This window comes from Triturus cristatus, chromosome 9 (genome assembly GCF_964204655.1).
Source record: "Triturus cristatus chromosome 9, aTriCri1.1, whole genome shotgun sequence".
Taxonomy (NCBI): domain Eukaryota; kingdom Metazoa; phylum Chordata; class Amphibia; order Caudata; family Salamandridae; genus Triturus; species Triturus cristatus.
The window spans coordinates 382500324-382527928 of record NC_140592.1 but is presented as its reverse complement, the minus strand read 5'-3'; the positions used below and the strand labels follow the sequence as shown (position 1 = coordinate 382527928).

At 45.0% G+C, this 27605-nt stretch overlaps 1 protein-coding gene across 5 annotated transcripts in view; it reads right to left on the bottom strand.

Annotated features, from left to right (window-relative positions):
• RYR1 (ryanodine receptor 1) overlaps positions 1–27605 on the bottom strand; it is a 1245571-nt gene that overhangs the window by 882687 nt on the left and 335279 nt on the right. For all 5 annotated transcript variants that reach the window (XM_085625233.1, XM_085625235.1, XM_085625236.1 and 2 more), the window contains exons 27-28: positions 24854–25028; positions 16107–16315 (exon numbers count right to left, since the gene is read on the bottom strand). In XM_085625233.1, coding sequence (XP_085481359.1) covers positions 16107–16315; positions 24854–25028 — 384 coding nt within the window. The remainder of the gene's footprint in view (positions 1–16106; positions 16316–24853; positions 25029–27605) is intronic.

The following is a 27605-nucleotide window of genomic DNA, read 5'->3' as shown; positions in this document are numbered from 1 at the left end:
TGTCTCTCTGTCGTGAAAGATATCTACCACGTTGCGGGGCATGGTGGGCACAAATGTTGATGGAGCCTTAAAGGGGCTGTGCCCGGAGGAAGAAAAATGTACTCCTTCCTTGTCTGCTATGTTTTGAGTGCTGTTGCTAGCTGGATTGATATATTTTGGCTCTTCACATAATGCGTGCAGTGTTGTCATTAATGGAATATCGCCAGCTGTTAGCCCAATATTAGGCACATCGAATTGCGGTTCTTTCTGTTTTGTACTTTGTTTTTTGATCGTAAAATACTTTGTCAGCTTGAGCTTTCGAATGAATTCAAAGACATCGATGTGTGTTTCACAATAATTGAAATTGCTTACCGGGCAATAACTTAAACCTAAGGCGAGCAACTGTTTTTCAGCCTGGTTTAATTCAATGTCAGTCATGTTGATTATAGTTTTATCCACTGAGGCTAGCGTTGTTGCCAACGTTTCTTCTGCTGCCTCCTTCCGTTGGTGCCTGAGGCATTTGCGCCTTCGGATGTTTCTTTTGTTTTTCGCGATATTTGTGTTCCGCGGTCGTAAGGTCTGTTTCCACTGTTCCCCTATAAAATCTATCTCCTCAGCCAAAGTTAGATGTCCCATATCTGATCTTAAATTGGATGAATGTACCCCACTGCGATCCGATTCCGTGTCACTAGGAATTGTACTGACGCCAGATGTAGAGGCATACGTGCCATTATTAACATAGGGGGTCGCTTGTTGTTGGCTTAGTTCTCGATTGGTCGACTTTTGTTTTTTAAGCGAATCATATTTGTGAGCGAAGGTGAACACTTGTCCTTGTTCGCAATCATTCTTATCGCGCGCAAATTTGTATGCTTTTCTATTCTTAATTATATCTTCTTGTGTTTTTTAGACGTGCTTTAATTTTTTTAATGCCTTTTCCAGTGGAATTTTTGTTGCTAGGTTTTTCCAGTTTCTCAAGCTCGCTGTAAATACGTCCAATCTCTTTCATGTTGGTATCACGGTCAATTTTGGCATATTTTATAAGTAAGCAGACTAAGCGCATTGAGGCCTCCAGGTTACTTTCCGTCCATTCTTTCAATAAGAGCGGATTCGGGCTCTCAAAACTAGGGGCTAGCATGATACGAAGTCCTCTTGGAACCCTGCCAGCTTCGTGGTATTTCTCTAGTGATTTCACTTCCCACCATTTGGTGAGTTTACTCCTGCTGTTCTTTTCTAGGGCTTTCAGTAAGCCTTTGACATCGCTGTTGTACTCAGAGTCATTTTTGATTGTGCTACTATTGTCAGTTACTTTGGATAAATTGGTAAACAATTCTTCAGCTGCCATTTCTCTCTCACGTGATGCGTCGTCCGACATTGCACCAATGGATATAACTGTTTTTCAAAAGTGTTGAGTTCTAAGTCTCAACGGGCAACAGGTCAGCACCTCCCCACCTGCAATGAGTGATCCTCCAGACTAACTGCGTGTGTTTCGGCGTCCCCACGAGTCATCCGACCCACGGAATCTATCTCCGATATATATACATGCCAACAAAGGAAAATATTCCAGATATATGAAAAAAGTATCCCAACAAAAGGTGAACTTACAGTAATAAACAGGTTTAAACATCATACCTTTAAGGGAATAATAACCTCCTCAGTATAGCCTGACCAACTGCCTCATCCGCCTTTTGCCAGGCATCCAAGCAGTAATGCTTTGTGAAGGCATGGACGTTCGCCCATGTCGCCAACCTGCAGATATCAGGCAAGGACACTCCAGCAAAAAGGGCAGAAGAAGCAGCCACCTTATGTGTTGAGTGCGCTGTGGCTTTGGCAACCAGAGGGCGGCCAGCCCTCTCATGGCAAAAAAGGATAACTGATGAGATCCAACGAGCGATAGACGCCTGCATCAAAGCCTGAACCTTCCTAGAGGCAGAGAAGGCAACCAGTAATTCAGCAGACTTTCTAAAAGACTGAGTCATTTGCAATTAGAATTTTAGGCATATTTTAATGTCCAGAGAATGGAGAGCCCTCTCAGCTGGTGACGAAGGAGCTGCAAAGAAGGAGGGCAAAACGACTGGCTCATTTAGATGAAACACTGAAGGCACTTTAGGAATGAAAGAAGGGTTTGTCCGACGAATGACTGTCTGGAAAAATTGAAGGTAAGGCTCCGTTGTGGTAAAGGCCTGAATCTCACTAACGCGTCTTGATGACGTGATAGCTAACAGGAAGGCTACCTTCCAAGATAGATACTTCAAGTCGCATTTGTGAATAGGTTCAAAGGGCGATTTCATGAGCTGCGACAGTACAGTATTTAATTGCCATTGTACTGGATGAGGCCTTACAGGAGGAAAAAGCCTGAAAAATCCTTTCATTAATTATTTTATTAGTTTATCAGACCACAGGGACAAAGAACTGGAAAGCCGTCTGTACCTGAAGATAGCTGCTAAGTGGACCTTGATGGATGCGTGTGCCAAACCAGCCTTAGCAAGAGATAATAGATAAGGCAAAACGTCCTCAGGTAACGAAGAAAGCGGATCAAGAGAGTTTGTGGCACACCATATACAAAATCTTTTCCACTTGGCTGAGTAGCATTTTATCATGAGGGAGCACGAGCAATCTGCAGTATTGTTTGACATTCCTCAGAAATGTTTAATCCACCAAACTCTGTGTGATGAGGAGCCAGGCTGTCAAGTTGAGTTTGCGAACCTGGGGGTGAACCACTTGACCCTGGTTCATGGAAAGGAGATCCTCCTTTGGTTGCAAGTTGATCGGAGAACACCTTGAGAGGCGAAACAGCTCTGTGAACCAGTATTGTCGCGCCCACGCCAGGGCTGTTAGAATGACACAGCAAGGTTCTTGTTTGATCTTTTGGAGAACTTTTGGTATGAGAGGAAACGGAGGGGATGCGTAGGTGAATGCTCCCTCCCATGAGAAGTGGAAGGCACTTCCCAGAGATCCTGGTTGAGGGAACCTGCTGGCGAAGGATCTGCATTTTTTGTTGAGAGATGTAGCGAACAGATCTAGGGTTGGAAATCCCCAGCAGTAAAAAACCTTTTGCAACTGTTCGTTGTTTAGTTCCCACTCGTGACACTGCTTTGTGTCTCTGCTTAGTGAGTCTGCCAAATCGTTCTGCACATGCTTAACCTGAATCGATATCTCATTGACTATTAGCCATTCCCAAATCTGCTGAGCCAGGATTGAGAAGATTTGAGATCTTGCCCCTCCCTGCTTTGACAGATAAAACATGGTGGTGGTGTTGTCCGTACAGATCAGGATCGATGACTTCCTGATTTTTGGCAGGAATGCTTGAAGACCCAAAAAGACCGCTCTGAGTTCTAAGAAATGTATGTGATGCTGAGCTTCCTGAATAGACAATTTTCCGTGGACCTGCAATCCTTGCAGGAGAGCATCCCATCTGTCCATGGAAGCATCGGACATCGTGACCAATCTTGTTTTTTTTGTGAGGAAAGAGAGACCCTGTGAAATATTGTCTTTGACCGTCCACCAGGACATTGCTGAGACTATCTTCGAGGTGATTGATATGACGTCCTCGAATGAGCCTTGAGATTGCCTCCATTGAGCGTCGAGCTCCTCTTGGAGGGATCATATCCTTTAGTGGCAATTTGGAATCAGCGGGATACAAGATGAAATCATCCCTAGCATCGATTTGTATGTTCTTACTGAAGTGTACCTTTTTGCAGACAGACACCTCACTGTCTTTTGCAGTTGTAGGATTCTTTCTTTTGTGGGAAAAGCCCATGAGAGAGTAGTGTCCTGAGTTGCTCCTAGAAACACTATTGGCCTGGAGGGAACCAGGAAGGACGTTTCCCAGTTTATTCTGAGCCCCAGGGAGCGAAAGAGTTGGACACAAGCGTCCATCAATCTCCTGGCGGCTTGAAGCGATGGGGCCTTGACCAACCAGTCATCTAGATAAGAAAATACCTGATGACCGGTTCGCTGTAGAAAAGCCACTACTGGAGCCAAGCACTTGGTGAAGACTCTTGGGGCAGACTTCAGCCCGAAAGGAAGTACTCTAAATTGGTAATGGCACCCTGCCACCTCGAATCTCAGAAATTGACGATGTTTTGGGTGAATAGGAACGTGAAAACAAGCGTCTAGCAGATCCAGAGAAGACATATAGTCTCCTGCATCTATTAGAAGCAGAATTTCCTGGAGAGATAACATCCTGAAAGGTTGGGATTTGATGAACTTGTTCAGTGATCTTAAGTCCATTAACTGCCTCCATTTTCCCATCTTTCTTTTTATCAAAAAGAAGTTGGAATAGAACCCCTGATTGTGTTGATGGAGTGGTACCTCCCTGATTGCCTGCTTGGATAAGAGCAACCGGACCTCCTTTTTGAGAACACTGAGGTGGCGATGAGAAGTACTTTGTGGTGGCATGTTGGGAGGACGTTGAACAACTTCCAGGGTGTGAACGTGGAGAAATACGTCTAACACCCACTTCTCGGAAGATATAAGCTTCCATTGATTGACAAATTTGGAGTAAGAGGAGCCGAATTGAAGTGGGACTGCGGTAGCAGGGGCCTGTGGAACCTCATTGTCTCCTGTTAAGAGTCGTGAGCTCTACCTCCTGAAGGTTGGCGTTGAGGTGCTGCTGGTATAGAATGTGCTGCTGGTGTAGAGGTTTGCCGAAAGGGCTGAGATGAGTGCTGAGAACGAAAACCTTGTTGGTGATAGGGTTGGAAACGCTGTTGAAGCTGGGGGCGAGAGAGATATTGACCTATGCCTCTGCCCCGAAAAGAAACAAATCTTTTGCTGAAGATTTGCCAAGGATTTGGCTGTGTCTGTATCCTTTTTTATCAATTGCAAGGCTTCATCCAAATGCTTCCCAAATAGCAATTCACCATTGAATGGCATAGCCAGAATCTTCGCTTGAACTTCTGGATGAAAGGCTGTAGCCTTCAGCCACCCTTGCAGTCTCAAATCCACAGCTCCTGCCATCTGTCGGAAGGCTCTTGACAAAATGTCCATGGCCACATCAATCATTTCCGAAGAAGCCTTTTCTCCTTCAAACAGCACCTCCCATTTTTTTTAAACAAATTTTATAAATTTTAGAAGACATATAAAAACATCTCACAGTGCTTATTGTAGTTACATGAGTTCAATCTTACATCTTAATGTAGGCATAAGCATAGTAATCTCAAGATATTCATTCGCTATCAGTCGGCAGTCCCACCCATGAGCAGGCAAATGAATGTTCATCCTAGTCCTAAGACAACCCTCAGCCCTTTGTCCTATAGTGCGTCGCAGTCCACTCTATTATTCATAAATCTCCTCAGAGTTCTACTCCTCGATTAGTAACCAACAAAAACCCCCTCAACCTCTTCTAAACACCCACCATCCCCTCCCCCCAGGCATGCCGCTGAATTGTCAAAACCTCTGTATATGGGTGTTAGTCAGTCCAACAGTACGCAGTATATTCTATTCCATTGAACTCGCCTTATTGGTGAAGTTGTGTGGGATGCTTACCATACCGGTCAGTCCTAGTATGTGGTCATCTTTCGGGGACAACAGATGTATCATGACATCAATTTCCTGCAGTAGGGTCTAACCCCTTAGTGTTGTCATCATCGTTTCCAACAGCACCTCCCATGCTTCCTTCTTCTTATCTTCTGGAAGGAATTCCAGAAAAGTCGAGATGTCGGACCACATCTGGCAGTCATACCTTCCCAGGATAGCTAAAGCGTTGGAAGCTCTGATGTCAGTGGCTGACAAAGCAGAGAAACTTTTGCCAATGTTGTCTAAACTGCATCCTTCCTTGCCAGGGGGAGCTGAGCACGGCGAGGAAGGGTTCTTTGACCTTCTTTGAGCTGCCTGCATAATGACTGAATCAGGCTGGGGATGTCCGATTAGGCACGTGGGAGAATCTTCGGGTGCCTTGTATTTTTTGCCCAACTTTGGTACTACAGCAGGAATAGAAGCTGGCGTTTTCATTAATTTCAAGCCTTCGTGCCACAATAGGGATGTAACGAGAGGAGCATTGTGTAGTAGGCTTAAAGTCATATAGAAAGCATTCAGTCTGTTTGACCGGCATGGGAAGATCAAAACACCTGGAAGCGCGTTCTAGCAGATCGTGGAATCTGCCGATATCTGCGGGCAGAAAGTCGGCTGAAGGTGGAGTACGAGAAGGTGGAGTGTGAATCGCATAATCATCCCACGCATCCTGGATATCCTGGTACAAATGCAATTTCCCTTCCTCTAACTGCTGGTCATTGTCATCTTGACTTTGCGCTGGAACCTGAGCAGGAGTTGTAATAGTGCTGCTCTTCTGCAGTGGAGGTAGTACCCACAGTGCGGGAGTGATGACTTCCTGTGCAGAAGGTGGAGGAAGTGCAGAACTTGCTTCTGCAAACCTTTTATAATAGTAATTGAGCATTAGCCCGAGGTCGGATACTAATGAAATCGGAACATTAATGAAGGGTTTCTGAGTTTGCTCTTCCTGCTCTTCATATGGATAGTGTTCCTGGAAAGCATCCATATGATGACACATGGGACATTCTCTATCCGAGAAAGAGTAATTTCCTTCCAGATAAGTGGATGGATCCTCCATCATCTCTTCATCCTCTGAGTCCTGGCACTTAACCCGGAGTTGCGAAGGACTGTAAGCAGGACCAAACTGTCCTTCATCTTCAGACTCTTGAAATTCTAGAAGGCGGTAGGAAGCATGGGAGAAACCTTAGAAAAATCCGGCATCTGGGAAGGTGCCGGAAGCAGACCAATCTTCACCCTCGCCGACGGGGTCATCGACGGTATCGTCGGTGTAACAACCGTCATTAGGATAGCTGTCAATGGTGACATAACCTGCCGAGCCGTCGGCGGTGAAATCCCCGTCGCCAGGGATGGACCATGTGCGGTCGTTGACGGTGAAACCATCACCGCTGTGGTCGACGCACTCGCTGCCGTCGTTTTAACCGTCGATGTGGTGGATGTTGCTGATGAAGCCATCAACGGAATGCTCACAGAAGCAGAGCTGGAGGTCGTAGACGTGATTTCTTCGTCGACGGGCCTGTCGCCAAGCATTTTTTGTCACCATAAGAATCCTTGTGAGGATATAGAGGCGTCGATGGAGGAGCTGATCCTGACCTTTGACGTGATGAGGAGGGACTAGACTTGCTTTTTTTACCTCCTTTCTCCTCAACTCTCTCCTTACTTTGGGATCTGGACCTTTTAGCATCTTTAAGAGACGAATAAAAACTTTCTTCTTTTCTCTTCTTAGAGGAAGTATGGGACTTCTCCTTAGCCTCTGATTCAGAGTAATTTGCTGCTTTTTAGGTCGAGCATGAGCCAGCGCACAAGCGTTGTATGCAAGACCTGGAGTACTTGAAAAAGGACTTGGCTCCCGCCTGCTGGTTTCCCATTCCGTCTGCTGGTTTCCCATTGGTACACTGCAGCGTGGCTCTTCTATTCAGCATCCTAAATGGCTCTAGTAGCGTAACATCACTTCCGTGTTGTGCTACAGCAGCACCACTCAACTACAGTTCCCTTCCACTTCAATTGCTTTTCTAGAATTCCGGAGAGCTCTTTTTTTTTTTATTACAGCGCGGGCATGCCCAGCCGTATCTTCACATATGGCGGCTGCACCTTTGTTTTGCACAAAGTGCGTCTCACACACCTCCTGCGATTAACCCTGTGATCTCCACCCCCACCCCTCCTACAATAGTGATTGTGTGGGCCCCCACCACTCCTCCAATATCGATGAATGATTTTATAGTGTAAATTAGGGCAAACATTTCCCACAATCATTCACAAGACGTTCAACCGGCGCTGAGGCTCGAACATGGATCCCTAGCGCCGAAGTCTGCAGATCCCACTGCTGAGCCGCTTCCTCTCTTCTGCAGGCTGCTCGTATTAGCAGCAGCTCGCTCTCTGGCTTTTTGTTTCACTATAGTAGCGCTTTCTATGAGCACCAGTAACATTACACAATTACAGTTTGATATTTTTTATAGACACAGGAAGATTAATCGGCAGCTCAGGGCATTACTTAAATGTCTTTAACAGAGATGTCGATTAATCTCCCTGTGTCTACAAAAAATACGAACATGTTATTGTGTAATGTTACTAGTGCTCGTGGAAAGCGCTACGAAACTGAAACAAAAAGCCCCCAGAGCGAGTGAAGGCTTTGTCTCGGGACTGATCTGACTCGGCGTCTCCCTTTAAGTGCTGCTGAGAGTACGTTCCCAGTATCTCCCTTCTACGGAGGTAGGGGCATATCATCAAGGCCAGGCGATAATTATCGCTCAGCGCTCTTAGTGCGAGGATAATTATTGCCGGCCAACGCTGAATTTTATCACGGAGATAGCGTGCTATCAGCAACGCTTATCTCCAAAGCGATAGAATTCAACGCGCAAGCTGTCAACTGTGCGATTATCGCTGGAAATCCAACGATAATCGCACAGTTGCCCTGATAGGGCAAGGCAGACTTAGCCATGATATCCACCTTCCATAGGATATCATGGCTAAGTCAGTTGAAAAGCAGGCGTAAGGAAAGTAGCGTTAACCATGCTTAGCGCTACTTTTCTTATCGCTATGTTTGTTAGCGATTCCCTTGATAACTGGAGAAATGTCGGTTAGAGACATTTCGACAGTTGTGAGAAGTTGGCCTGATATATGATGTCACTAGTTCTAGTGTACACCCTGTATCAGTCCAAACAACCCTTGGTGATTGGTTGTAAAGTCAACCTTATAGACCAGCTATCCTAGTGGTAGCATGGACAAGAGCAGTCTTAGGCTAAACTCTGTATGGCATGTGAAGCCAGCTGTTATACCATTTGCAATCCCTTGAATACCAGATGAAAGGACACCACAACAGATATATATAAAAATAGAATGTATTTATTCTAGTCAAAATACCCTCAGCACTCTTTATGAGATTCGAGGTAAGTACAACACAGTCTTATTTAAGCATACATAAGTCACACAGGTAAGTAATACAGTTCGGCCCTAGGGGCCACGCAAACCATATACTAAGTAAGTGGTATAAGAACCACTTTCATGAACACCGGTTAGGCCTAGGCCTAGGGAATCGCTGGGGCTACACTATCCTACCAGTTACTAGGCAGTGGGAGGCCCACGGGATTCAGGTGCAGAGTGGAAACACTCACGCGTAATGCGTTAAAGTCGATAGAAATAGTAATGTTTAGAATTAAAGAGTTTTAGGACACTTCGGAAGGAACTAGGAGTTAGAGACTTGGAAACTAGACACTAGGATAGTCAATACCCCTGTGAGCACCGGAGTACTCAAGTTACCTAGCCCACGGGCTACGGGTGCATAGGTGTGAACTTGCGTCGGGTTTCGTTGTTGACTCCTATGGATGCCTGAAGAAAAGATGCTGACAGGCAGTCAGTGAAGATTGTCCGGTGGATTCCAAGGATGGAATCAAGAAGGAGGATACCTGCAAGCAGAGGGGACAGAGTCTAGGTCACCAGCCAGGAGCCGGGAAGGAACCAGGAAGGAACCAGGCGATGTCGTGAAGATACAGGTGAAGAGGTGAAGCTTATCACAGCAGCCACGGGTACCAGGAGACGTCGAGGGCGACCAGAACCAGGAGGCGAGCTGTCCCATGAGGGCTTTTGCTGTTGGCGGCGTCGATGTCGAGTTTTGACTCAACAAGCCTTGGCAAGCGCAACCCACACAGGATGAAGGATTTGCTTCTGTTGCAGACCAGGAAGGCCTGAGGTGCTTCTCTTTCACAGGGAAGCAAGGGCCAGTCTGGAGGAGCCAAACCAGTGGTGGAAAGTCAAGGGTTCGTCGTCACAAAGGCTACTAGCCAACTGGCAAGCAACCAGACAGACGCGTCGAGCAGGAAAATGCAGAAGGGCCCCACGCAGAACTCGTGGAGTGTGGAGGGCTGATCTTCGGTGCAGATGGTGCTCGGGGCTGGGGCTTCTCAATCCCCAGAGCACAACTTCAAGGATGCCTCAGAAGCTGCACTGGAAGCAAGTAGCCAATTTTCCCAGGTAGCCGGTCCCACGTCTCTCGTCGCCTCCATGGATCTCAGCTTTGCTGTGGATGTGGATCAGGGTCGGAGAAGTCTGGAAGTCAAGGCGCTGGTCGGGCTCTGCAGTCGTTTCCTCATAGAACTTGGGCAAAGCAAACGGCAGGTCGCTTGATGGTGCCTGTTTGCACAGGGTGGCCACTCCTTGGCCACAAAGGAGATTCTTCAGTCTTCTTCCGTAGTCGAATGTCGAAGGTCCAGAGTTTCTGTTCAAGTTTCAGTTATCAGGATAATCCAAAATCCTAGGGACTCAGCTCCCACTCTTATACTAATCTGGGGGCTGGGTTACCTGCTAGGTCCCTCCTATGGGTGGGACCAGGGAGGGGGGTGGTTACACCCCCTTCCCTTTGTCCAGTTTCGCGCCAGGACTGGGGCTGGAGTGCCCCAGCACCGGTTTGAACCGGACTATGCATGGGACACCTTGTGTGCCCCAGGCAGTGTCTCGTTTCTTTCATTCCTCCCTGCCCCAAAACACTAAGTCCTGTCTAGGGTGGTACTAGCACCTCCCAAGGCAGGAAACCTATTGTCCAAGCCTCCCTCGCTGGAAGGACTCCCAGCAGCAGGAGGTCAGACTTGTGTCTGTGGCAGCAGCATCCATTTTGTGATGCTGGGGCTCTGGTTAACTTTAACCGGGTAGTAGGTCTTCAACATGTCTTCTCCCTCTAGAAGGGGGGAATACTATCCTCATCGCCAGAAATGGTGTGGGGGTAGTATTCCAAAGTGTTAGACACCTTACACAACATGTTTTGATAAAGCCAAACCATAGTTACCATAACCGCGAGGATTATAAGGCACTAGAGTATATGGTAGGCGATATCATAGAACAGCTATAAGGACATGGTTCCGAAAGCTGCAGACAGGCTCAGCTCATGCTAGAGCACCATCTCACATGTTACCAAGCACTCTGCCTTCAGGATCGTTAAGGCCTGCCATAGGAGTGACTGATAGGTTACCCATGTGTCTATATTTAAGGTAGGTATAGGAATACTACACCTAAGCAAGGGGTGATTACACGACCTTGCTCCAGCTGAGTGATCAGCCAGTTGTGTCATAATGGAAGGCCAGCCAGAGTGGCATAATACATGCTGCAGCCCCTGGTAGGCCTAGGGTACACCTATGCCCTGGGTACCTAAGGTACACTGTACATGGCCCTAGAAGGTGATCCTTACCAATTGGGTTATGTACCTAAAGTACATAGTATGAATTTAGAGAGAGAACAGCTGGGCTGTGGGTCTGATTAGCAGGCCCACAGCCACATCTAAGTCGAAAACCAGTGAAGCAAAAGCAAAAAGTGGGGGTGAACATAGAAAGCAGACCCTACTCTCCTACAACAGTTATTTCAGGAAGGAACGCCCACTTTGCATCTCATTAGAGATGCAATGCTGGGCGTTCAGAAAACAGGCGCTGAGGCAAGGATTCACGCGATAGCGTGACCTTGCTGATATAGCGATAAAATTATCGCCGCTTTTTGGTCGAAGACGGCCGCAAAAGCAGCGATAGTTTTTTATCGCCGCCTTGTAGATATGCCCCGTATATCGTACAGGATCAGTGGCTCTTGCCTGTGCCATGGTGGGCTGGTGTGCAGCAAAGTGTCCGTCTCTCTAGTGTAGTGTTATCAGGCCATATGTATTTAATTGAATAATTTATCAAAAATCTGACACATGCTGTTTTTGGAGGGGGGCATATTTATATTGCGCAAACTGACCCGGTATTGGCGCCCTCTATATGAGCACCAGTTTCGTTACAGATGGACACATTTATTTTTGGTAGGCACAGGGAGATTAAGTGATTTGCCCAGAATCACAGGTGCTGAGCCGACGCCCAGGCTCGAACCCAGTTCCTCAGCTCCAAAGTCGCCAGACGTCCTCTCCCCCTCTCCGTGTTTTCTTTACATGTTTGTGCACAGTACCCAAAGAGTTGAAGCAGAAAATGTTTTATTCGATTTTTTAATGCCACATTTAAATAGGGGTTCATCAGTGAACCCCAACATATGTGTGAAGTATTTTCATACTTTTTGTTGTGAATGTTTTGAATCAATACAACGCCGTTGTGCGGCAAGATTGATTCGGGAAAGTACGTGGGGAAAAACAGATTACTATCAATGTATACCTACGTAACCCCCTAGTGCCTTGTTAAAAAACCTGCCTGCCGGCGCACAATATCCTGATACAAAAACATTGTGGATGTATGTGACCTTTTATATTCAGAAGTACTTTGCAGAAGTGCACAAGTGCATGCATTCTCAGACTATGGAAATGTCTCGGAGTTGTGAATTTGGCTTCTGTGCAAGTTCATAGTAAATGTTTCCTGTCTGCTGGCTTCGGAGTCAGGGGTTTATTACATGGTTTTGTTAAGGCCTCTGGGGCGGGTTTCAGAGGGGTGAAGCTCTAACAGTTCATTTGGGCTCAGATCTTAAAGCAGAGGCTTGCCAAGCACCTGCGGGAATCCTGTCAATCACCTATCTATTAAGAAACAAGACTGGGGACCTGACACATGAACATTAGTGCCTCACAAGACACCGCACTGGACAGCAGTATCTGTTAGTGTCTGCCGTGCCACTACATCCTGTGATTCTTGGCAAATCTCCTCGCATACAAAACAAAAATGAAAGCGACTATGTAATGGACCTGGTGCTCATGTGAGCTTTCCAACACCTTCCGTTGCGGTAGCGTTATAATCACACTACCCGCTTGGCACAAGTGAGCAAGCTGATTTTTGAAACTCAAACATTTAATTTAAAAATATTTTTCACACAATATATGACATAATGTATGCAAACCACAATATAGGACATTGTGTATGTTAAGCATAGTTAACGCTGCTGTAGCAAAAGTAATCTTCCAAGGTTGGCAAAATGCAGAACCCCTTGAGTGAAATATACTAATGCGTCATAAATGCTGAACTCTCCGGGTAACCCTCTAATCCAGCAGGCTCCAGCCACATGCTCAGTTTATTCCATACAGTACATTTTTTTCACCACTCCTTTGTCCACTGAACCCTGATCTGACATGCCCTACCCCTGCATTCTAGTGGCCTTTTATGTTACATGATGCTGGATTTGTAACTCACCACCAACACAATGCCCTGCTGTGATATTCCCTCGTTGTTTGATTTAAATAATTACAGATTTATCTCCATCACTATTCCAGGTTTTCCCCTCTCTCCACATTTTTTTCCTCTTCTCATTGAAATCTTCCACATGTCTTCTTTTTCATTCTATCTCCTACTTGCCTTTTCTTCTCAGTTCTACTTTCCTCTCCCATCCCCTTTCACTTCTCCCTCCAATTAACCGAGTCACCAGCACCAGTTGATAGGTCTGGAATTGAAGCTTAAAGCAGTGCAAGTTTCCAACACTACCTGTCAGTCGGTCAAAAATGTGTTAAGAATACATGGTCATCCAATCCTTGGGCTCTTTGCAGAGAGAGCACAGGGCAGTGGTCATGTTTTCAAGGTGTAATTGTGATTCTGTGCAAATATGTACGATGGGGCCCCAATCATAGGTATACACAGTCTTTAAAAATATTGACAAGATGAAAGTAATAAAATGCGGTGCTCGCTCGCTACCTAAAAGTAATCCTTAACTTTTACGTTCGCCACTTTCAAATGTCACTAGCCGCCACTGATAAAACCGCAAATTATTTTTTTACAAAATCAACCAAGGCTCGTAAATGAACAATCGCAACATCTCTGCGTAGCCACTCAGGCCAATGTTTTCGTTCGGTGGTTTGCATTTCTCGTTAATTCATTTTGCATCAAATTAACAAATTAAGCCCTGTCCCAGAAAGTCACGCATAAAACCTAATGTGAAATAGTGCGCGGTCAGTGATTTAAGAGTAATTCGCTGGCATATTAACAACACTGTCCAGCAGATATTTTAAAATAAATTACTCTTTTTTTTTAAGCACATCGTATTTAAACAAGTAATATGACTAATTTCTCTTAAATAACATAAAAAACACATCAGCTAGATTGCATATGTTTAAAGTCTTAAATAAAAAAATAGTTCCTTTTAAAATGACTTTCACTCTTTATTCCCGTCTCCATATTTTTCTCCCCTTCTTCCCATCTAGGCTCCGTCAGGGTCCCCATTCCCCATGTCATTATTTACATCCCTCCCATTCCGTCTTCTTATTTATCTATCCCCAGTGGCCCTTAGCATCTCCCAAACAATGCTCCTACAATGTATCTCATAGTACAACATGGATAATGGGAAGCTCTCATATTGTTTTAAATTATCAGCTGCTCTGCTGCAACCAGATTGGGCAGCGATGCCGAGAGCCTGATCGCCTTCCTCAAGGGCGACCACCTCACCCCCGTGCAGGAGCTGTGGGTCTTGTGTGGGGTCCTGTATTAGCTGCTTCTGCCGCTATCCCTACTGGCAGGTAAAACGTTTCTTCCCAATTTTACTGTGTCCATGGCAGTGATTGCTATACCGTGACCCAGCAGCTGTACAGGTGCCGGTCTGGTGTATTTTTGTAGTGCCTACTATTGGCATTGTTAGCTCATTGATGAAAGAGACCTGCGGTGAGAAAAAAATGTTGTGCACAGAATCACACATGGTGGTCAAGTGGAGATACCGAGTACTTCACTTCTTTAATTCGAAATGGAGTACCAGCACTTCTCAGCAGGGTCTGAAAACTTTAATAGGTCTCGCATTTCTGAAAGTTTGAGCTATTGGCTTTGCAATATTATTAGCAACGCCAATAGTTCAAACATTGAGTAATGCGAGACCTATTGCATTGCAAATGCTTGTTTCCTTTGCAGCCAGAGAAGCAGCCTACTCTCACAATCTTTAAGTGCTTTTGAGGAGAAAGTACGAAAGTATTTGCATTCTCTGGGCTTATGCTCTAAGTAAAGACAGTAGAGGCATTCTTTATGTGGGTCCTCAGAAAAAAGTCCGGATTTTCCACAAGTCTTACAGGGCCTAAACAACCCTTTTTTAGACTCTGACATAATGAAGTAAATAGGGTACTCACACTCCTGACCGGTACCTCAGATGAGAAAAGAACGCAGAGATAAATCTTTAGCTGGAGTTCAAAAGGTCAGTAGAAGAAACACCCTAACTGAGCAGAGCTCAGGGAGACTCCCTACCACTCGACATGCGGTAAGAAATCTGAGGTTATGGTGGCCCTGAAGGGTAAGGAGCTTCTATGGTTTGAGCTCTGATTGGCTGGAGTTTGGATGTTTTTTAACAATGGTTATATGTTATTAAAGTGAAGGAATTTCTATGGGCTTTTCAATGTTAAGTTTCAATACTGCTATTTTACTGTTACCGTGGGACTCCCACCATGACGACAGGGAAGATTCAAGCATGTGAATCTATAAAAGATACAATACTAGAGAATAAAGACTTTTATACCGTTGTTTGATGATGAGTTGTTGATGGCATGGTAAACAACAATTTTACTGAGAATCTTCTTTTCTTTATATCACATTCTGGTGAAGGAGAGGCAGATCTGTGAATTCTTTTAAGAGCTTTACTGAGTGACTTCACCTGTTGCTCATAGGATATGGAGGCAAATTAATTCACTACATTGTTTTAATGGTGCTGATGGTTCGAGATGGCATTTGTATGCTTTCTCCTCATGTGCTGGAGAGGCCTTTTGAACATACTCATCCCCAAATGAGCAGGTGTCTACAGTCTTAATTGTTTGGAGTCACCTCAGGAACCTTCCCTCCCAATCACTGAGGGTTTATCAGAAAATTTCAGCAAAGATTGCAGTATTTTTGCTTATGGTCCCGATACAAGAGGTACATGCACATTTTGCGAGGATCATCGGTGTAGACCCTCATTTTGCCATAAGCCTTACAAGCTTTAAAGAGACTCCGCTTTGAAGATGGATTTAAGCTACCAGGAAATCAAAACTTTAAACTGGTACAGAAACATACAAAGAATATATGTCCATATCCTTTTCTATAAACCATTCCAAAAATCAGCATAACGTAATCTCTACAGCATACATAAATATGAGTACCAGAAGACAGCTCTGCCAAACAAGCCAATCTACCAACAAAATAAACACGACCAGAATAAGCTTACATAAGATGGAAACAAACTTTCTGTACTACTAGTCAGTATCACAGCTTCTCATTTAAACCCTACAAGCTCATTACCTCAAGATGCCTGTGATCTGGTTGCACGTTCATAAACTGTGGCAGACTTTTGCTGAACCAAACTGTGATGTCTCGTTTCATGTTGATAGCAAAGGGCTCAAAGCCTTCCTGAAGGCCGCATATTGTGAAGTACTTCAAGCTGCTGACATCCTGCCCCAGGTTCAGGCGTCCTACCTGAAACAGGCCCATGCTGCAGACTGGAATGAAGCCTAAAAAGAGAAAGAAGAGATCAGACCCCAGTTGAAATCCATCATGAACCTTCCTGCGTCTCCCATCCAATTCTTCCATTCTCATTGAACTGAAACTTTTTGCTCTGTTACCTCACCCTACTTTATTCCCAAGCACACAGTCTTTGACACTAACCTTACTGTCTCATTTTCTTTACTGTCGTGATCTATTTTCGTTGACAATTTGGGTGTTCTTTATCCTTTCTGCTTTATATTTAAGCTGTCACTTTTTACAACTTCATCCTTATATGTACCTTTCTCAAGTTCACACGCCCTTCTCTTTGCCCCTCTATTCTTTCCCATAGTTTCTTTTCTCTCTCTTTTTCTTTCACTCTACCACAAAACTGTAGTCAACAGACTTTATCATCACCTGTAGTCCCCACATTTTCCAGATTTTCTAACTGACACTCATTCTTTCTGCCTTGCATTTTCTTACTTTCACCCACATGTTCTATTTCTCTCTGTATTCCTTTGTCAGTACTTAAATAATGCTGGATTTGTTTTTGAATTTTGATTGTTTTTAAGATGTAAGGTCTGGAGAGTAAAGATTTGATATAGTTTGATTTTAAATCACAAACCTCCAGTTTCTGGAGGTAATGGTAACTATCAAGAAGAATCACCTGTCTAGTGTTTCATCCAGAAATGTGATGTTTTTCAGTTATCACTGAACTCTAAATCAGGCAGAAAGTTTTGAATTGCTGCATTTGTCACTGAGACATTGCTTCTGCTTTTTTCAATTACTTTGCTGGTTTACTGCTTCATAAAGTAAGAATTCAACTTAGAATTATTTTGGGGTTCTAAGCCATACAGATGTTGGTTTATGGAATGAAATCCTGCAGGATACTGCAGGATAAATGTAGCTGTAGTGTCAGTCAGAAGACTAGTACTACACACCATTCAAGTGGTAAAGTTAATGAATGCTGCCTTTTTGCTCATCTTCCTTGTTTGGGTAATCTGGTCATTTGTGATGCGTTTGTTCGTTCACCTATGTTCCTGTACCACACTTCCTACCTTCTAGGTAGGGAGAGATGGGTGTGTTAACATTACAGGTCAATGCTGATATATAGAATAGATGGTAGTACTAGGGCTAGATGTAGAATAGATCTGGAGTTAGGAGTAGGAAGTGTGCAGGCCAAAGAGTCTTAGCTGTCTGGAGACTCATAAGGGTGAGCTTGGTTCAGGACGTGGTCCTGGAGGTGGATTGAGGACTGGCTCGCTCGCCATATGAAACCACGTGCACCCGAAGTGTTCAGCATTTGACTATGATTTGTTCCTCCTTAAAAGTATTTTTTCGTTAATCCTCTCAACCCATGAAACTCTCCTGCTATTTTTGTTCTCACATTTAACACTGTGTCTTCATCCTCAATTGCACATAAATGCAAAAACATACATGGCCTCTCAACTCTTCACCACTCAAACAAGCAGGTCCTAGTGAGCAGGCTCTACTTCTACAGGACGCAGACCTGGAGACATTTTAAACTCTTCCCACTAGGGCCACCCTTTTACTCCACTGCCCTTCACTCTTCACTGTGCCTCCTCCATGCTTCCATGAAGGGACATCGAGAGAACATCATGCACCTATTTCATGGGCACTCTGTCCATGGACTGCATCTTATCCTGTGGTTCACTGCTCCATCCAACAATGCATTTGACGGGTCCTTTATGAGTGTAGCACTTCCGATAGGGCACTGCTGAAGAGTGGGCTGCTTGCAGACGTACCTACAGCCACAGTTGGGTCCATAGCCTAGTCAGTTAATACTCTGCTTTAGCCTTCCTTCAGCACTCCTTCATCACCACTCTATACTCAGGCCCCCAAAATCTGCCGTGGACCTCATATATACTTTTTATCTTGATCTCACTTTAGAATACCCTGAAATGCCAGTGCTAAGTCTCTGCATGACACTCCATCTACCTGGCTATCAAGGCTCACTCTTTCTGCAGGCCTGTTTGCCCCTTGGAAACTCATTCTCCTTAAATGGGTTCCATCACTCCTTTAGCCCTCTGTAGCCCACTGTTAATGCCTCCTAACCATACTCTGTTTACTTAGCCTATGAGGGTGCCAGCACTTTCTCCCGCTCAGTTTAACTTCCTCCACTTTAGGCCCAAAGATCCTTAAAACTCTCAGACACTAACAAGGGATGTTGCAGTGAGCAACACAGTATCACTAATTCTTGCCAGTAAGGAATGTCGTAGCATGCAAAATCACTAAGGCGACACAATATAGAGATCGGAGTATACAACATTTCTAATGTTGTGTACACAGCAGTCACAATGTTCATTATTTACTTAGAGATTTGTGGTATTTACAGAGCGTTAGCCTAGCCACAAGGGCAGTGGAGCACTTTACAGTCAATCATGTACATCAGCTATAAGCAAAAGAAAATGAGGTCTTGAGCTATGGGGTACACAAAACAGGAGTAAAAAAGCGGAGCTCAGCAACAATTGGTAGAATATCTCCAACATGAATATTAAATTCAGATGTCACTGAAGTACATTAGAAAAAATGAAGTGAAAAAGGGGAAGATGCTCAAAAAGGTGCAGTCTAGAAGACGTATCCTGAACAGGACGTCTTCAATACTTTTCTGCCTTTTTTAAAAAGGTTTGATATTTCTTAAAGCATTGCTATAGGTCTAATAATAAGAGTTTTTTCAGTAAGCAATATTACTGATGTTAGGCAATTGTATTTCCAAGAGTATGCCATCACTAATGTAGGAGAATGCAGAGATCATAAGGAGAATATCATTGTGGTGGACATGATCGAGATCACAGTTTGTGTTATCAATATTGAGAGTTCCACAGATTTCAGATTATTCAAAATCCTTAATGTGGGAAGTTCAGAATTATCAGCGAACAACATAATATTAAAGTCTACATAGCACTAACTGGTAACATCTTTGAAGCATTCACTATTCTGCTTATTTTCTGGGCTCAATAACCCCCATACAAGAAAGGAGATTCAGTAGTATCACCAACAGCAATTGTCTACTTCTCTGCTAACCTTAAGTATCAATCCAGTACCATGCATGCATGTAACTAAAAAGAAATCAGAGGCCCTGTATGCATAAACAGTACATTACTTTAATACATCTAGCAAAGATGTAGTCAGAGCACACACAGCAATTCACACTCTGTCGAAAGGTATCATCTTGCCACGATGTTCCAGGGAGAAGGCCATAAGCTTCACGGTGACCCCCACCTGGCATATGGGGACGTTGACTTTCAATAGAAATGTTGATTGCCCTAAACTTCACAGTGCCCCCCACCACCACCTGGAATATGATGGTCGCTGACTTACTCCAGCAAGGGCAACAGCCCTAAGCCTCATGTTGATCCCCACATGGTATATGGGGTTCGGAAACTTTCAACAGCAAGGATGATGGCCCTAATGTTTTAAATTATCATCTTATTACTGGACTGTATGGGTCCATTTCATAGAACAGGGAGGAGGGAGGGTCAGTGAGAAATTTTCAGTTAGACAGAGTCTCTAGCAGAAAATGTATTACAGAAGATAAATAACTTGTTCTTCTGATAGCGACGTCTAACTGCAGATTCCTCACTTGTGAATAGAAAAGCAGTATACCTACCCTGGTGGTGGGTCTGTGAGACAGAGTCGGCAAAGCGTCCGCCCCACTGAATCTGGCTATCCAGGCAGTAATGCTTGGTGAACATGTGCAGGGATGCCCATGAAGAAGCCTGGCAAATTTCTATGACTGACACATCACGTGCCAACACAGTGGTAGCAGCCCTTGCTTTGATGGAATCAACATGTAAGCCTTATGAGGGCAGCTTTTTGGCTAGCCAGTAGCAGATTTTAATGGAAAAACAATCCATCTGAAGATGGTCGTTGTTGGCACCACTTTGCCTTTCAAAGCACTAGAGAAACCAATGAAAGGTTGGTCATCCTGTTAGTAATCTCTGGCCCAATCAACATAGAAGCTGTGGGCCCTCTTTCGGTCAAGGCGATGTAGCCATTCTTCCTCCTCGGAGGGATGAGGCAGAGCATAGAAGGCCGGTAAAGTGTTCGATTGCTGTGTGTGGAAGAGTGTGACGGCTTTGGGCAGAAATGACACTTTCGACTGGTGGACGAGTTTGTCTGGGAAGATTGATGTATACGTTGGTGCCATAGACAATGCGTGGAGTTAGCTCACATTCTTGGCCAATATTACGGCAATAAGGAATGCAGTTCTGAAAGTAAGAAGACAAAAAGGACAAATGTACATGGGTTCGCAGGGAGTGCACATCAAGTGGGTGAGGAACAAATTAAGGTCCTACTGTCGCATCACTAACGAAGTTGGTGGAGACATTTGGGTTGACAAGGGTTGAATGTTTCAGGAATAACACCAGTCAACAAACTTACTGCGTACACAGATTTGGTTGATGGACACCTGGTTGGTAGGATGACACAAACCACTTCGGGGGAAGACTGAAACCCATCAACAGTTGTCCCTAAAAACATAATACATGGAGGTGTAGGGTATAAAGGTTTGGGTACACTACTCGGCACTGCTGATGCGACAAGAGGTCCTCCTGAAGGGGCAGCCGGATCAGAGGACATATGCTCACTGCCAAAGGTTCCAGATGCCACACTCTTCTCACCCAGTCTGACGCCTCTAGGATGACTTTGGCATGGTCTTTCTTGATCTTCTTGAGTACTCTGGGCAGGAGAGGTAAGAGTGGAAAGGCGTACTGGAGTCCAAGCACACAGTCCAAGGAGGACTGCCTTGGGAACTTCAACTCTCAAATGTTTTGACACTACACATTCTCTGCTGTGGCAAATAGATTGAGTCAAGGTTCTCCCTATTGATGAAAGATGCCCTATCCTATCTCTAAGTGTAATTGCCATTTGTGATCTGCTACGGAGCATCGGCTGAGTTTGTCTGCCCTGGCATTTAAAGATCCTGCCAGGTGGTGGACCACCAGGGAGATGCCCTGAGTGTTCAGCCACTTCCAGAGGCACAAGGCCTCCTGGAACAGGGCCCATGACCCCACACCGCTCTGTTTATTGCAGCACCAGATGGCGGTCATGTTATCCATGGGAACCCATACCCATTTCCCTTTGAAGATGCCTTCAGTGCCAAGTCAATTGTTTTCAACTCCAGCAGGTTGATATGGAGGCAAGTTTCCACTGGAGACCAGAGTCTCTGATGTCCACCTCTCCCAGATGAACTCCACAACCCAGGAACGATGCATCTGTCGCAACACTTAGTTCTAGGAGGTAAGGAGAGGGGTTGCCACCAGTCCAACTGCAGTTAAGCAGCCACCACAGCAGGTCTTTCTCAGTCTCCTTTGACACCTGGATGGAGTCGGATAGATTGCCTTGGTGCTGAGCCCACTGAAACTTCAGATCCTACAGTATAGCCTGCATGTGCCACTTGGCATGATCAACAAGCAGGATGCAGGAGGCCAAGAGGCCCAGAAACGTCAAAGCTGCTCTCACTAAAACCGAGGTCAAAGGTTGAAACATTGGGATCGTAGCCCGAATATTCTGGACTTGTTGAGGTGGCAGGATGGCTTGGAAGAGTAGTATATCAGGATATCTCCAATCAAAGGGAGTTGTTTTGAAGGACTCAGGTGTGACTTCGGCACGTTGATGGTAAAGCGTAACAGTGTTAATAGGTCAGCTGTCTGGAGGTGGCTTACGACAGATTCGGGTGAGCCTGCCTTCAGAAGCCTCTCATCGAGGCATGGGAAGATTAGTATTACCGACCTTCACTGATTGGCTGTGACGAACACCATTGTCTTCGTGAACACCCAAAGTGCAGTGGTATGGCCAAAGGGGAGCACGGAGAACTGAAACATGGCCTACCCGAAACCACAGGTAATGTCTGTGGAACTGTAGGACAGGGATGTGAAAAAATGCATCCTGCAAGTCCAGCGCTATTATTCAGTCTCCTGGATCCAAGGCATACAGAACGTGGGCCAGTGTGAGCATCCTGAACTTGTCCTTCTGGAGGAAGAAGTTCAAAAGGCAAATAACTAGAATGGGATGGAGGCCTCCGTCCTTCTTCATTATCAGAAATTAAAGGGAACCAGTCCTGATGCTGGCAACCACTCTATTGCTCTGTTGGCCAAGAGAGAGAAGTGGTCCTCGGGAAGGTGCTGCAGTACAGGTGGCATATCAGGGGGAAACCATGGGAAGGGTAAGGAGTATCCGTGTTGCACAATCTAGAGCACTGGTCTGATGTGATGCTCCTCCATCTGGGGAGACGAAAGGTGACTTGACCTCCTACCGGGTGATCATGTGCCACCAAAGACAAATTAAAGTGGTTCTGCAGCAACTGCAGAAAGGGTGGTTGGGGTCTGGATAGTGAGTTGCCACTGGGGGCGTGAACGCTAATAGCTGGCTCCCCAGCTTAACCAGCAAAAGGGCTGGGAGGCCTGTTGTTGTTGAGTCATTTTTTGGGGTACCTCTACTGATAACCCCTGTCGAGACCTGGAAGGGGTTGCTGTTGTTGCGGGGAACTCACGAACATGCTGACATAGGCCCAGAGAAAAAGCGGTGGCCTTGCTCTTTTGAAACTTTTCATGCGCCGAATCAGGCTTTGCTCCAAGAGGTTTTGAGCCATCAAAAGGCATATCCACAAGGGACTACTGTACGTCTTATCAAAAGCCAGTGGATCAAATCAAGGTGTGGCAAAGAAGCACCACACTAGTCTTGACTGCCCCCCCCCCAAGCAGACCAGAACAGGGAGAATGATGTTGCAGCTGAAGAGATGTCCGCCACTCTGTCCCACAAGGTGTGAGATTACAGTCCCGGGAGCATGAAGTGTTCGCGGAACGCAACACAGGAGTGGCACTAGAAAGCATGAGTCTGGTAAAGTTTTCCATCTGTTCCAATTCGCTGCCTGTGTGGTGGGAAGTGAATTTGAGTTCAGACAGCTGGCTGATGCCTATACAATCAAGCTCTTCGGGGTAGGGTGGTGGAGCAGAAAATTGGGGCCCCCTGGCTGGCCTGTGCCATCTTGCCTCTTATCTGTTTATGGAGAGAAAGATCCTGGTCTGACCTGGTGCCCATCAGCACATCAATGAGACGATCATTAAAGGGGAGAAGAGCTTCTTGGGTGGTAGTGGTAGGGTTAGAGCCCTCAGTAAGAACATTAGTTTTGATCGCTTGCATGGGCAGAGTCTGGTCCAAGACCTCCACCACCCTCCGAATCACTGTGGTAAAGTAGGCGGAGTCTGACCACAATCAGGGGAGGTGTCCAACCCACTCAAATCCTCTATGGCTTCAAAAATATTGCCCTCTTCATAGAAATCATCATCAAAGCCAAACTTTGTCTTCATTGTAGTGGTGCTATGTGTCTGGGTTGGAATGGTCATAATGGTGTAGTCCAGTAGTCAGGGGCTGGGTTTCCAAATCTGATAATGGTATTGAATGTGGGTCCAAAGTCAGACATTGCACCAGGACTGGAGCTGACAGCATCGGGCTAAGCCAACGGACAGACCACGGGTCGAAGTCAAGTGGCACAGCCAGTGTCCGGGATGATCTGCCGATGGGCAGCCACATCAAATCTGTGGGGCATGGGGGTGCTCCAGAGGGATTGGGTTGACCAAACTTTTGTCTGTGTCCTCATTACACTATTTAAAATGTGTGGAGTTGTTGTCCTTTAACGAGGTTTAGAGAGAGTCAGCTTCTTACGCAGGGAGCGGCTATGAGGTCGGAAGATGCTCGGGCGGTGTGCAACTCCGATTAGTGAGAGTGGAGGGACGAAGGGGGGCCCATGTTTCAACTTTTTTGCATTTTTGTGAACTTACAGGACTTACCAGCACTCAGCAACTTTGACTTGGAGCGGCCTCAGGAACGGGAGCACATCTGCGCCCTTGATCGTTTCTTTGTTGCGGAGTTCAGTGACAGCAAGTTTGGCTTTGCAATGGTGCATGGCCTTACGGTTTATTTTCACATAGCAGGAGCATGACATGTACTCATGTGAGGCGCTAAGGCACCACAGGCAGACGTCATCGGTGTCAGTCACTGACATGTGCCGGTGACAGTCACAATACGGCTTTAAACTGTTGCTTTAGAGCCCATCTCTGCCCACTGAAAATTCTGTCTGAAGACAGCTGCTAATTCAGAATTCACGTCAGAAGGCATAGAAAGAAAGGAACTGAAGTGAGCATGCTGAGGCAGACTACATATAGAGACCCGACTTCACATCCAGAGCGAACAGATCCAATGCCACACAACACCACCTGTCGATACACAAAGGAATTGCTTTAATGTTTCCCAACCAGTCTGCCTCCTGGGAAATTCACAAGGTGAGGAGCTTTTCACTGTGGCATAGTGCCCACTCCAGGCAGGGTAAACTTACTAAATATTGAAACATCAGTGGTCTTGCCAAAATGAGGTGGAGTGTAGAGAAAAATAATCCCATCCAGTGCAAAACTTGATTTCGCACAAAAAGCTCTTAATGGGCGGCAACCATCATAACAAATTAAAGAAAAAAATACCTCCATGAATCCCATCATCTCTGGAAGAACATACAATCTTCCATGCAACAGATCAGATAAGGAGAAACTTACCATCCCCGATCTCAATATCCTTGAAGGCAACATCGGAGCCTGAGTCGCTGATCAGCATCTCTCCATTAAGGGTAAACATGATATTCATTTCATTCAGGTCAATCATACAGCCTACCACGTCACCTGGCTGCCAGCTCCTACCAAAAGGCTCACTGCCAATATGCCAGCGCTGACCCTGAAAGACACAAACATATATAGTGTTAAGATATGAAATCTTTGCGAAGTGACAATGGTGCAAATATTTCATGTCTGTGACTTATCAGCCATTCACATTCTGAATCAAAAACTTCCGGGAAAACAGCAAAGTTCTGGAAAACTGAAAATCTCAAACACCAAAGATATTTTAATATCCCAGTACGTCCCTTTTTAGATCAGGTCTAACAATAGTTTTAGCAAACCTTTGTTTTCCCAAAAATATCATACATACCACTCTTTCACCATTGGCCTGTTCAAATGTCACTCACATTATGTTCTCTCCCAGCACAGCACTAAGTAGAGATCAACAGACCACCCCATTCCTGCCACTGGATACTTTCACTTTGAATAACTGAGGTTTACCCTTGCAGATGTATATACCTGTGTTTAGACAGTTGTCCATATGTATAGTAGGATGTAATCAACTATTGCCATAACAGAAGACATTTATTATAAGTTGCAATGTTGACTCCTCACTATAAATCAGTTTTTGGTATATTTATTTATCCCGCAGAAAAGAAGTACAAGTTATTAGAGTAGCTTGAGTGTATATGCTAATTTCTAGGTTGCTGTGACACCCTCTCAGGTTTGTGATTGAAATTTCAAGTACTTGTATCTGACTTGAGAGGAATCTCCAGCAAGGACTTGTGGAATGCAGCTTCATGAAAGAATTCCAATACTTCGATATCTGACTCAAGATGGACCTCTAGTAATGTCTTGAGGAACTGCAGCTTCATAAAAGAATTTAAATGGTTTTGCATCTGACTCATGAGGGGCTTCTAGTAACGACTTGAGGAACTGCAGCTTCATAAAAGAAGTTAAATGGTTTTACATCTGATTCACGAGGGACTGCTAGTAACAACTTGAGGAACTGCAGCGTCATGAAAAAATGTCAATGGCTTTACATCTGACTCGAGAGGGACCTTTATGAACAACTTAAGAAACTGCAGCTCTGTGACACACACACATACACACACGTTTATACTGCGTAATATTTATATATTGATGTATCTATATTACCCAGTGGAGGTTGCCACTGGGGTTTATATTTAGGACCATGTTTCCATAAGAAAAGTATTTTTTGTCTTGCTCTGCACATTACTTTGGCACCGTTTGACGAATCTTTCCGAAAACAAAGTTCATCCACCTCAGCTTCTTCTTTAAAACTTTCAGGGTGATATGCCAAAGGGGGGAGAAGGGAGAGTTCCAAAATGTGTTTTCACCATGCAATTTTCCATTGGAAAGTTAGACATAGCTACAGCCAAAAAGGCTGAACGGAATGACACCAAATTTGGCAGAAAGTTAGATCTTGATCCAGAAAGTGTGCGTTTTGTGATCTGGTGTAAATTTGTTTAGAAGGTTTTGAGACATTAAGGTTCAAGATTTGTGTATATATCATGCTGCGTAGGATTTGCAGACCTAACAGATCAAAAGATCTGCCAACTCATCAACAAATATGTGGTAGCAGCCATTTTATGACTCGGGAATCCAGTCACCTGTTTTGCAAAAAAGGTTACAAAAAAACATATAGGTGGGCAGGGTAGGAATACTCTGCTCCCCTAGGCCTAGTTGAATCAGCCCCCTCAAATCCCTCCACTCCGGGCTAAAATGTAATTTTATTTTAATATATACCGCTGAGTCAATACAAAACAGAAAGATGGGTCTGGGATCAGTGCAATTTGTTTTATTGTGTAGGGAGGCATGCAGCCCCCCCTTCCTGAGCATTCTGGAGCCCCTGGTGAGCCCATCCCCTAGGATCGATATTGTAATTTATGGGGGTGAAGTATGTGCCCCGATTCAAGCCCTACAGAGGCCCTGGAGACCTCATCCCCTGGGCCAAAAATATATTTTTGGGTGGAGAGCATGCAGTCCCCCTCCGAGCATGTGTAAGTTCCCAGGGACTCCAACTCACGCGTTCAAATCAGTAATTATGGAGAAGGGGTTTGTGGACCCTTCCCCAATGCCTCAGAGACGACCTGTCACCCAGGGCAAGGTTTATAGGGAGGAGGGGGGAGGAGGGCCACCTCCTCCCTAAGCCATAGATCAAAGCAGTATCCCGGGAACCCCTCTGCGCACATTCTCCCGGGAACGCAACTTTGCTCTTGCACGGCGACAGCACAGAAAAATGCTTTGCCTGCGCAGGTGTAAATATTATATATATATATATATATATTCACTGAAAAAAACATAGGTTTCAGGCACGTTATAGTTAGAAATTAGCATTTAAAAAACCATAGAAATTAACAGAAAAAAACATAGGTTTCAGGAACGTTATAGTAAGTTGGACATTTCACTCGTGCAAAACCATAGAAATTCCGGCGTTATAGTTAGTTCAGCTAACTATAACTCGCGTCCCCGCAATGCACTGCTGATGACGTCACATATTACATCATTAATGACATGGTCAGTGACATCACTGATTACATCACTAATGACATCTCAAATGACATCACTGATGACATCATCCACGTGAACATCTGATGCACTTCCTCTACAAAACCTCCACAAAACTAAAACCTCTCCAAAACTAAAATGAAAACATATTTTCTGAGTTTTC